Consider the following 12,945-nt stretch of genomic DNA (forward strand, 5'->3'; position numbering starts at 1 on the left):
CACCTCCGGTGTGACTTCCAGGTTGCGGCCCAACCGATTCCTGAATCGAGGTGCAGGGGTAGAACTTTGTACAAGGATTCCTGAATCCAGGTGGCCTTGTAGGACTTTCAAATTAACAGGTACAGGTAGGACGCACAATTCTATCTACCTGTCGTTCAAAGTTTGCTACACACGATTCTTGTATCTATTGGTTTCCCAAGACGTTTCTTCGTCTCCACGTTGACGCATGCATTCTTAGTCTGGCCGCGGCTATAGCTACAAGCGTACGTACGTGGGATTGCTGACTCCATGTGCAATACGTACCTACCTACCGACCAGAAAAATCTTCTATAAATATAGCTATAGGCTCATGCACGGCCGCAACCATCTAGCTCCCCATAGCCGCCTCCCGGGGCCTCGTAACCATGAAGCTCATGCCGACCGTCTTCTGCCTTCTCCTCGTCGTCCTTGCATTGGGTGGTAATGCACATCATTAACTCATTACTACCTTGCTTTAGCTTTTAGATATTCCTTGCTAGCGCGATCTACAAGTATACATGTTAGTTCGACCACGTCATGTTCTTCATGCATGCACTAAGACATGATTGATCTACGTTACAGGGGCTCGTGTGGAGGCTCGAGGCACACCTTCGGCTGATCAGGGGTCAAAGAACCAATGGTCCAGCATGTTTGTCTTCGGCGATGGCTTCGTCGACAACGGCAACCTCCCAAAGACCGACACATGGCGTCAATGGAGCTATCCCTATGGCTCCTATCTCAACTCCCGTGGATCTGCGACTCCTGTTCCAACTGGACGCCTTTCCAACTATTGGATTCAATCTGACTTCATCGATACGTAGCTAGATATATACTGGTATGCTAGATAGAAAAAATATTTTTGAGCACGTACAACCTTATATCTAAGACCATCCAAAATAATCCATCATATCAAGGCTCTAGATCATTTAGTTCTGACCCTTACAATCTTATATGTGTTGTACTAAAAGTAATCCTTCATATTTATTGATTTATTTCCCTTGCAGCAAGGATCTTGGGCCTCAGTGAAGCCCCTCCATCGTACAGGCTCACGCCACATCTATCTTGCGACCCATCTGGCATGACCTTTGCTTTCGGCGGTGCTGGCGTCTACGAGGTGCCGGACAAGAAGGTGCCGACCCTTGCCACACAGGTTAATGCTTTCACGAGGCTACTTAATACTGGGGTCATCTCAAAACAACAGCTTCAGAGCTCCGTCGCTCTCGTCTCCATCTCCGGCAGTGACTACATGACTGGTGCCAACGTCGACAATGCCTTCTTGAGTAGCTTCGATGATGTGAGTAGTAGTTAGCAGACTCAAACTTGCAAACACTAACCAGTATGCAATTACTATATACCCAGCTTCTTACCAAGTAACATCTCTTGCATGCAGATTGATAGTTATATTGGGAACGTGACGACTGAGATTGCGAAGAACGTGGGGAAGCTACAGAGGCTAGGTGTGAGAAAGGTACTAGTGAACAACATGCATCCCATTGGCTGCACGCCTTTGCGGACTAGTGCGAACAACTACACGACATGCGACCTTCTGGCAAACTATGCCGCAACTGTGCACAACAACAATATAGAACACCTGATGGGGAACAAGAATAATGCCCACATGCTGGACCTCTACACTGCCTTCACTGACATCGTTAATCACGCCCCAGGTAAGTACTCGTACTTTATATGTCTGCACGCGCATGATGCAAATTAAGTCTGGTTTCACATGTATGCACTTTATTCAACGTCTGTTGGAACTGTGTGTATGCAGGTGAAGGGTCGGAGCAGTCAAACAATTTCAAGCGCAAGCTGACACCTTGCTGTGAGGCTTCCACCCAGCTGGGGTACTGTGGACAGGTTAGCCCTTCAGGGAAGCGCCTCTACAGCCTATGCAAGAATCCTGACAAGAATTTCTACTGGGATGAGACTTACCCGACGACCGCTGGGTGGGAAGCTGTTACAGAGGCACTAGAAGAACCTTTGAGGGAGTTCCTAGATCGGGACTATGTTCCATGATTTCTTTGTAATTTAGGTTTGGATCGATCCGTTGCTTGTTGGTGCAATATCTTTTTGTTAGGTTAGCCTAGATAGTATTCATATTTAGGAAGAAACTTGTGAGTTTTTATAGCCTTGTATTCCATGAAATTTTGTCTAGTGAGCTTAATGTTTTAAGAAAGTTTGTCATACTATATATGTTGAATCTAGCATGGATCTATTTGAGGAGCACGGGGGAGTTGCAGCAAACGAGAAGGTGCTTGGATGATGGGTTCTATTTGAGTAAAGAGTAGATATATAGCTCTGCATGTGCGATCTTTGGTCTCAAAGACTGCGGCTTAGTCGGTTGAGGTAACGCTCCACACCTAGTGGTAGCACGGGTATGATCGGTGCCAAGCCAGCTATGTTTGACGTTGCAAAGACGAGAAAGAGGCACACTGGCAACCGCACCCCATACGTTCGTTCAGCCTTCTCGGCTGTTCCATCAGGTTCTGCCTTCACCATGTACACCCCGGCTCGCCAAGGCCGTGTTTATGCCGTTGTTCCCATACCTGTAATTAAAAGTGCACGGGTCATGCCTGTGAGAACTTCCACTTAGCTCCCTGCCGCTGTTGGGGATGACCTTTGCATTAATCGGTATTTGTTTCAATTCAAATGGCAAAAACATGTCTGTAACAAGCTAGGCCATATGCCACATATTTTGTTAAGCATTTGATCGTGTAGCTGCAATGTGTAGATTTCAAGTATTGGAAGCAAGTTAAGGGGGGAGAGAGATGTCTTCGGGGAACAAGGAAATATTGATCAAGTCGGTGGCTCAAGCTAGTCCAACATGTTTTGAGCATGTTCAGCACCTAGTAGATGGTGAAGAAAGTACAAAGGAAGATGGCCTAGTTGAATTGGCGCAAAATGATGCTGCCTAAGTCAAAGGGTGGTATCTGTTTACATCGTGTGCGTGCATTCAACCAAGAACTTCTAGCAAAACAAGTTTGGCGATTGCTTGATGCTCCGACGGGCTTATGTGCCTGATTGCGATAGGGAAAATAGTACCCCAGTGGGAATTTGTTGGATATAGTGTTTACCGGCAATGTGTCCGCTGTGTGGATAGCGGTAGAAAACGGGCTGGCGCTAGTCAAGGAAGGGATAATTTTACAGAGTTGATGACGGTATTTCCATGAAGACTTGGATCCTGTGAGGACCATCCTTCCGCCCCAGCGTGCTGAAGAGAGATTGCAGACTACACCGTGTTGCTTTTTTTTTTGACGTGAATGGTGCATGGAAGTCTCACTATTTACAAGACCTCTTTTGACCCTTGGATGTGAGTCAAAATTTTAACATTCATGCCTCACACAGAAGACGCCAAGAATTTATTTACTACTAAGGAAAACCTTATGCACAGAGGATTATCAGTAGCGCTGGCTAAAACAAGGCGCTACTACTACCAAACAATAACGCGGGGAGAACAAGCCCGCTACTATTTATATAGTAGTAGTGCGGCCAAATAAAAAGCGCTACTACTATAACTGCCACACCGTTGGAGACAAGCTAGGTATAGTAGTAGTAGCGCCCGTCTACACACCGCGCTACTGCTAAGCAAATAGTAGTAGCGTGTTTTAAGGGCAGCGCTGCAACTAAGAAAAGGAAAAGAAAAGAAAAAAGAAAAAGAAAATTAAAGAGAATGGAAAAAATGAAAGCAATAGCAGTAGCGCATGTTTATGAAAGCGCTGTAGCAACGTGTTTTCGCTACACGCGCTATATTTAACTTAGCTAAACTAGTAGGGCAGTCCACCAAACAGCACTATAGCTAAGTAGCTATAGCGCTGTTGCAGAAACTGCGTTGCCGTTATGTTTGACTTGCCCCTGCACGGGCGTCCCTCCTTCCCCCAATTCCTCATTCTTCTCGCGTCTCCTACCTCTCCCTCGCCGTCCCTGCTTCCTCGCCATCCTGCCTCCGTCACCGTCATCGGAGCCGCGCGCCGTCGCCGCCACCGGAGCCGCGTGCCCTCGACGCCCCCGGAGCCACCCTCGCCGTCGGAGCTGTTGTAGACGCCACTGAAGCCACCCTTGACGCCCTCCCTGCCACTGTCTCCCCCGAGCACCTCCCTGCCACCGTCTCCTCCGAGCACCCTCTGTGTAAGCCCCCACCCTCCTCTCTAGGTTAATTTACTAAGGTGAATTTAGTTATGAACCCTAGGTTTAAGCATGGACCCTAGGTTTTGGTATGAACCCTAGATAGCTAGGTTTTGGTATAAAACCTAGGTAGCTATTTTCATATATATAAAATTATCTAAGTATCAAATTAGGTCAGAAAAAATTATTCTAGGAATTAGCTAGGTTAACTAGGTTAACTAGCTAGCTAGGTTACCTAAGTTAACTAGCTAGGTTAATTAGGTTAACTAGGTTTGCTAGGTTAGAGCAAAAAATTATCTAGGGCAGTAGGGTTTAGAGCAAAAATTTAGGTAGGGCAGTAGGGTTTAAATAGGGTTTTTGTTTTCATAGATGTTTTTCTTGAAAGAACAAACTGAAGAAAATGTTGCAGCAGTGCTGCTAGTAGTATATAGTCGTACTAGTAGATGTTAATTAGGTTAGGGCAGTAGTGGTACTAGTAGATGTTAATTAGATGTTTTTTAGTGAGGGTAGTAGGGTTTTACTAAGTTAATTAGGCTAGTAGCGCTACTGGTAGTAGTGGTACAATAGGTTAACTAGGTGAAGTTAAATGAATGACCTAAATGATTGAAATTAATAGTTAACTGGATTTTTTTATCTCATCATTATATAGCACTAAAGTTAACTAAGTTTTGTTCTGTTAGTAGTTAACTGAATTTTCTTCTACACTTAGGTTACTAGTGCTGCTAGTGGTAGTGGTACAGTGGGTTAATTAGGTGAAGTTAAATGAATGAAATTAGTAGTTAACTGTTTTTTTTCATTTCATTATAGAACACTAAAGTGAACTGAATTTTGTTCTATTAGTAGATAACTGAATTTTCTTCTACACTTAGTTTTTGAATTAGCTTGTGAAATTTCGACTTGTATCATAATTTTTGATTGTTCCATAATATTATTTTATCTGTTTTGGATGTTTTATATGCTATTTTATATTATTTTTGGGACTAACCTATTAACCTAGAGCACAGTGTCACTTTCTGTTTTTTTCCTTATTTTTGAGTTTCACAGAAACGGAATACCAAACAAAGTCCAAACGGAATGAAACCTTTGTAATGATTTTTCATGGACCAGAAGACAACCAGGAGACTTGGAGATAAAGTGGAAGGAGCTACGAGGCAGCCACGAGGACGGAGGGCGCGCCCAGGGGATAGGATGCGCCCCCACCCTTGCGGGGCCCCCGTGACCCTCCTGACCTAATTATTTCGCCTATATATTCCCAAATATCCCCAAACCACCAGAGGCATCCACGAAAACACTTTTCCGCCACCGCAACGTTCTGTACCCATCAGATCCCATCTAGGGACCTTTTCTGGCTCCCTGCCGGAGGAGGATTCGAGCACGGAGGGCTTCTACATCAACTCTATTGCCCTTCCGATGAAGCGTGGGTAGTTTACCTCAGACCTATGGGTCCATAGCTAGTAGCTAGATGGCTTCTTCTCTCTCTTTGATTCTCAATACCATGTTCTCCTCGATGTTCTTGGAGATCTATTCGATGTAATAATTTTTTGCGGTGTGTTTGCCGAGATCCGATGAATTGTGGATTTATGATCAGCTTATCTATGAATATTATTTGAATATTCTCTGAATTCTTTTATGCATGATTTGATATCTTTGTAATTCTCTTTGAACTATCGGTTTGGTTTGGCCAACTAGATTGGTTTTTCTTGCAATGGGAGAAGTGCTTAGCTTTGGGTTCAATCTTGCGGTGTCCTTTCCCAGTGACAGTAGGGGCAGCAAGGCACGTATCATATTTTTGCCATCGAGGATAAAAAGATGGGATTTTCATCATATTGCTTGAGTAAATTCCTCTTCATCATTCATCTTACTTAATGCATTACTCTGTTCTTAATGAACTTAATATTCTAGATGCTGGCAGGACTCGGTCGATATGTGGAGTAATAGTAGTAGATGCAGATTCGTTTCGGTCTACTTGACACGGATGTGATGCCTATGTTCATGATTATTGCCTTAGATATCGTCATAACTTTGTGCTTTTCTATTAATTGCTCGGCAGTAATCTGGTCACCCACCTTATTATTTGCTATCTTGAGAGAAGTCTCTAGTGAAACCTATGGCCCCCGGGTCTATTTTCTATCATATAAGTTTCTATTTTCCATCATATTAGTTTCCGATCTACTATTTTACAACTCACAAAAAATATTCATTTATCTTAAAATATTTTACATGGATGTTAATGAACGAAAGGTGCTCTACCACATATTGTTGCTCCAAATACTTGGGCGCAGAGGACAGCAAGGCTAGCTTGAACACACGAGCGCTTGTAGCACACGTCACCAAGGACGATGAAAGGCTCCTGCCCCGACCCTGAACCTCACATCTAACACGTCGTCATGAATGCGCGCGGCAGAGCGGGCGCGAGCCCAACTGTAGGTAAGTTTGATTCACCAGTCTAGGTGGTCGGGTGGGACCAGGCCCGTCTCCTGAAATTTGCAGGCCAGGGAAAAATAAAATATTAGGCCCTATATTGTAAAAAATGCATATAACTACAGAACTAATAAAACTTAAACTTACTATTTTTTGTATATATGGAAGTGTCTGTTTCCTAACAAGATCCGATTATTTGATAATGGTAGTAACTTTTTACAAAATCCCACTATTATTCACAAAACGCCTGTTTCCTAACAAAATTATGATATCATAGAAGTACTTCTGAAGAAAATCCTAAACATCTAATGTATTTATTTGAAAACATATGTACAAAAACATCAGGAAGGATAATGGTATTGTTCCTTGCACCCATGTTAAAGTAAAGGGAACAAAAAGGTATTCTGAATTATACTGCTTAGAACGCAAAAAGGCAGAAAAAAGGTTACTCAGGATTCGTGATTAGGTGGAAACCCAACTATACATACTTCTCATTTGATGCTCTCGAATATATACCTCTCAAAATAAACCTCATCTCTATTTTAAACCAATGAGCTCTATTAGAAGAATGCATACTAGGTTGCTTTATGTTTGCAATATAATCTTGAAAGATTCGTTAGATACTACATTACAACTTTATGATATATTGAAGTTAATGGACTGATGTGACTTGTTATCAGAATTATCATTGCCTATGTGAGCAAAAGTTTTTTCTATCCTAGCATTCACACTACATAAATTATTTGTTTATCATTTACCTATTCGAGGATGGGCATGAATTAAGTTTGGGATGCTAATACATCTCTAACGTATCTATAGTTTATGAAGTATTCATGCTATATTTACATCAATTATGTATGTGAAAGAGCATGATTCCCCATGATTGGTTTTTCTAATTGATGACAGTCCCTATAAATAAACGGTTGCTTTGAGTATATTTTTTACTCCGGTGTTCATTGTACTGCCATGACAAATGATGAATCGGATTGAAAGTTTCTCCATAAAAAAAACTTAAGGCCAAAATAAGAGGGGACCTTATAAACCCGGATGGAGGGAGTACTTGTACGAAGTTTTGAATTTTCAAGAAATAACGAATACACATGAGTACAGACGACTAGATTAGTTGGCTCTCTCCTGCTGCAGAAGTGCGAAATGTATTCATTCATAGTTTTGTTGTGCGGTCACATAGCGAGGCGCCCTCAGTTGCATGTGTTGAGTATCATGATTATTAGGAAATTTAGGATAGCGTAGGATACTATTCTTTATTGCCTTGTACTCCAAGACGATCATGCACTCTTATATATATGCCCATGAGGCTCAAGCAATACATCAACTATTCCGCAACAATTCCTCTCTCTCCCTTCTAACATGGTCCGTTGGCTTGCCTCCGGATTCTTCTCCAGTCCCATCGTCTGCGTCGCTACCGTTGTGATTGCGGAGGGATGTTGAGTATCGTAATTATTAAGAAAGCTAGGATAGCATAGGATATTATTCTATCTTGCCTTGTACTCCAAGACGATCAGGTACTCCTATATATATGCCCATGGGGTGCAAGAAATACACCAACTATTCCGCAACAATCCCTGTCTCTCCATTCTAACAGCATGCATAATTAGTCTTCGCAAATGGCCGCCACCGTGAACTGAGTATAGCTCAGATGATTAGTTTGCTTATGGTTGAACCAGCTCATCAGGGTTTAGGTCCTAAGTTTGGTACTGGTTCTTGCATTTTTTTTTGAATTTGTTATAGGCGTTCTCATCCACTACGAAGGTGCTCATGATTATTTTATTAATCTCAAGATATTATGCCGGTTCGGTATCTCAGACAGTGGTGCTTATAGGATAGGATGATTGTATGTACGTTTATGTCCGCATTTGCATTGCTCGATGTTCTAATGACCGCCACCGAAAAGACAATACTCGCGTAAACACTATGTTCGATCGATGCGCCTGCCCTTTGCCGACCATGTCGATCTATGTGCGTGCGCGCATGGCTAGTGTTTTTGAGTTGTTTAAGTGCTTTGAAGAACAAGTACGGATACTTGATTTTTTTACATTTTATTAGTCTCACACGGGTAACTGTCATCGCTGGCGACACGCTTAAGAGGGGACGCGCGTGCACCTGTGCTGCCGGGCCTGGTGGAACGGGCCTGTCACCCCACGCTTCGGGGGGCAAAGAGTCGGCAAGGTAGGGCGATGCACTTTCCACGGCGACGGGCAGGACTGTAGTTCTCGGTGTCGGATTCAGGCGGGCACTCCATGGCGCCCGCGCTCGCACGTGGAGGTACGTCATGCGGGTCCGTCACGGACATAGCAATTGGCTGGCTACCACCCCGGCTACGTATGAGAACCGGTAGAATATGTTCGTCAACACCAAAAGCTAGCGCGTGCTCTGCTATTCTACATACTCTCAACAATCAATGGAATAATGGATATAGAAAAACAAACGAATCGTGATTTGTGAGGCAGACCTTTGAGGTTGACGGAGAGCAACGGTGGCACCTGCAGCTGCTGCACCCGCGGAGTTACCAGTGAATTTTCCGACAAGCGTTGCAACCACATAACAAAGATGCAGATTGACACCGCCTTCTAGAGTAGAAATTTGCCGACGTAGACTGGGAAGTGGAAGAAGACGTGAGGGGACCTACAACTATAAAGTACAGGAAGCGGACGGGTAATGAACCGCTGGCCGGCCGCTTGATTACCCCGTTAGTTAATCTTGTACGTGTGGGATAGTGGAAGATGTAAACGGTAGCAATAATGGCTGGCAGCGTGAAGAAGAAAGGAACTGATGCGTTGAGAACCCTTCTTCAGGGACAAAGCCAGCCAGCGATGCGATGATGTGGCTGCATGGCTGAGTTGACTAGGTGCATGTTAAGATGATTTGCAAACTGAATGGTGATGTGGCATGTTGATGATGTGGACAGTGTGCATGTTAAGAGAATTGGTAGTAGTGGGGATCAACTTCTTAAAAATGTAGGATGTAAGATAAGGCGATTGTTGGGATCCGACTTCTCCGAGGAGGCCCGCTCGTTGCCTGAGAATTTCTCCCCCACACTTGCAACTCTTTTTTCCTTTTTCGTTGAGTTGGTGCTCCCCATATGCAGGAGCTCTCTAAATGTAAATTTAGTGATGGATCAACCTATGGATGTAAGGAAGCGCATCCCACATGCAAGAGCACTCTAAAATACATTAGTGATGGACCAACCTATAAATGAAAAGACCGGCAACACACATGCATTCAAATTTCAAACAAGACGAGGTCGGCGCCATGGATGAAAAATTGCATCGATTTTAAAAACTTCGCCAAATCAAAATATGCTTTCGTCATTGTGTTCATTGTGATGAGATCTGCTTTGAAATTCGAGCCCATATGGGCATGTTCTGATGAATATTGTCGAAGAACTACTTTTACCATGAAAATCAAGTTCCCGTTATGAACATGTTTCTTTGGCACATATCAATAAAGTTGAGACTTGTTTTGAAGCAAGTGTTCAATACAAACCTTACTTTTCTCTCACAAATAGGTAGGCCAACCGGGTGTTTGACACTATATTATCATTTGCACAATTTGCAGCTATATTATCATTTGCACAATTTTAAGAGACTGCACTTGTATTGTTTAAAAGAAATTAATGTGACGATAAGTAGCATGCAAGACAAATTTATTAATACAACTTTTCTTCAAAGAAACTAGTATATGGTCTAAAAACACAAAAGAAATTGAAATGCTATACAAGGACCCTACCTTTTTTGTGGGGTATACAAGCACCCTACCAACGACATGCACACTTGCGAACCCTCCCAAATCACATCCGAGCCCCCGCGTCATCCCTCCCGTGGGTGACTCGGGCGGCGGTGCGTGCCACCCTCCCCTCCCGCCACCCTCCCAAACCTTCGCAAAACCCCTCGTGGTGGCTTGCGGCGGGGCACGTTTTCTCTCATGCTCGGGGATGGCCGATGTGGGGTGGCCTATCAAGGCGGCGGCGGCGGGCGAGCTCAGGGCTCGGTGGCACGGCGGCGACGTCCTCGCGACGGGCGAGCGGCGACGGGGTGGACCTCAGATTGGTGGTGGTGGCCATCTCCTCCGTCGGAGGTGGTCCACCTGATGCTGGGTGGTCTGATCTCGAGATCCGTCATCTAGTCCCGGCCGCGAGTCGGGGAGACATAGTTGCCAGTGAAAAGCGAGCTGACAGTGGGCGATGGTTGTGTTCAACGCCGTTACCTTGACGAACGCATCGTCGTGTAACTACTGTCGAGCTCCAGGGGAAACTCTAGGATCTCGTCTTATAGATCAGACAATGGCGGCGTTGTGATGTTGTTTCTCTCTTGGGAGCATAGTTTGTGGAGCATGGCTGAAAGACAAAGGTAGGAGGCATGCAGAGGCTCCGTCTTGCATGGAGCTTCAGTGGAGATGTCAAGTCATGCCTGGACGACAGGTGCTACGCTATGTCATGCCTGTTCGACAGGTACTACGCACGACCGATCTTCCTGTGTCTTCGTGTCTAGATGAACGAGCGCAGGGCGGTGGCATTGATTTTTCCCGGACTATAGCGCCACAAAACTCTTGTCTGCTAGGACTACGTCGGTATTTCCCCAAAGAGGAAGGGATGATGTAGCATAGTGAAGGTAGGTACTTCCCTCAGTGATTAAACCATGGTTACCGAACCAATAGGAGAACCAAGAAACACAATGTAAACGTTACCTGCACACAAATAACAACACCTCGCAACCCGACGTCTTAAAGGGGTTGTCAATCCCTTTCAGGTAACGATGCCAGAAATTTGTAGTAGATTGAAATAATATATCATAAATAAAATAAAGTGCAGAAAAGTATTTTTGTATTTTTGGTAGATCTGAATAAAAATGCAAAGAAAAAGTAGATCGCAAGAAATATATGAGGAAGAAGACCCGGGGCCGTAGGTTTCACTAGTGGCTTCTCTCGAGAAAGATAGCAAACGATGGGTAAACAAATTACTGTTGGGCAATTGATAGAACCTCAAATAATTATGACGATATCCAGGCAATGATCATTACATAGGCATCACATCCAAGATTAGTAGACCGACTCCTGCCTGCATTAACTGCTATTACTCCACACATCGACCGCTATCCAGCATGCATATAGTGTATTAAGTTCATGGAAAACGGAGTAATGCAATAAGAACGATGACATGATGTAGACAAGATCCGCTTATCTATTGCGTAGATATAGATCACATCTTTTTATCCTTAGTAGCAACGATACATACGTGTCAGTTCCCTTTCTGTCACTGGGATCAAGCACCGTAAGATCGAACCCACTACCAAGCACCTCTTCCCATTGCAAGATAAATAGATCAAATTGGCCAAACAAAACCCAAATATCGGAAAAGAAATACGAGGCTATAAGAGATCAAAGAAACTCAAATAACTTTCATGGATATAAAAATATATGACTGATCATAAACTCAATGTTCATCAGATCCAACAAACACACCGCAAAAAGAGTTACATCATATGGATCTCAAAGAGACCATTGTATTGAGGAACAAGAGAGAGGGAGAGAGAGAGAGAGATGAATCCATCTAGATACTAACTACGGACCCGAAGGTCTACAAAGAACTACTCACGTATCATTGGAGAGGCACCAATGAAGGTGGTGAACCCCATCCAAGATGGTGTCTAGATTAGATCTAGTGGTTCTGGACACTGCAGCGGCTGGATGGATATTTTGCCAACTCCCCTAGGGTTCTGATATTTTTGGGTTATTTATAGAGCAAAGAGGCGGTCCGGGGGGCACCCGAGGTGGGCACAACCCACCAGGGCGCGCCTGGGCCTCCTGGCGCACCCTGGTGGGTTGTCCCCTCCTCAGGACTCCACCCATGTGCAACCAGGGCCCAACATGTTCTTCCTATTCCATAAAAAATCTCCGTAAATTTTCGTGGCATTTGGACTCCGTCTGATATTGATTTTCTGTGATGTAAAAAACACGGAAAAAACAGGAACTAGCACTTGGCACTATGTCAATAAGTTAGTACCAAAAATGATATAAAATGATTATAAAATATCAAAGAATGATAATATAACAGCATGGAACAATCAAAAATTATAGGTACATTGAGACATATCAACATCCCCAAGCTTAACTCCTACTCGTCCTTGAGTAGGTAAGTGATAAAAACAAATTTTTTGATGTGGAGTGTTGTTTAACATGTCATATCATATTATTTTCTTTATACCATGGACATTTGGACTTTTTATGTGATTCAAAGCAATATTCTACTTTTGACATAGTAATTTAGATACTCAAGCATATCAACAAGCAACCATGTCTTTCAAAATATCAATGCTAAAATAAGTTATCCCTACAATCATATAGTCTTGTCATGCTCTGTCTTCTTAA

General features: G+C 43.6%; 1 protein-coding gene across 1 annotated transcript; it reads left to right on the forward strand.

Annotated features, from left to right (window-relative positions):
* The first annotated feature begins 404 nt into the window (after window positions 1-404).
* Window positions 405-2,034, forward strand: LOC125519725 (GDSL esterase/lipase At3g09930-like). Its single transcript, XM_048684467.1, has 5 exons — window positions 405-459; window positions 601-835; window positions 1,027-1,312; window positions 1,409-1,685; window positions 1,790-2,034. The coding sequence occupies exons 1-5, from the start codon at window positions 405-407 to the stop codon at window positions 2,032-2,034; spliced, it is 1,098 nt and encodes a 365-aa protein (XP_048540424.1).
* Window positions 2,035-12,945: the final 10,911 nt, after the last annotated feature.

This window comes from Triticum urartu, chromosome 7 (genome assembly GCF_003073215.2).
Source record: "Triticum urartu cultivar G1812 chromosome 7, Tu2.1, whole genome shotgun sequence".
NCBI lineage: Eukaryota > Viridiplantae > Streptophyta > Magnoliopsida > Poales > Poaceae > Triticum > Triticum urartu.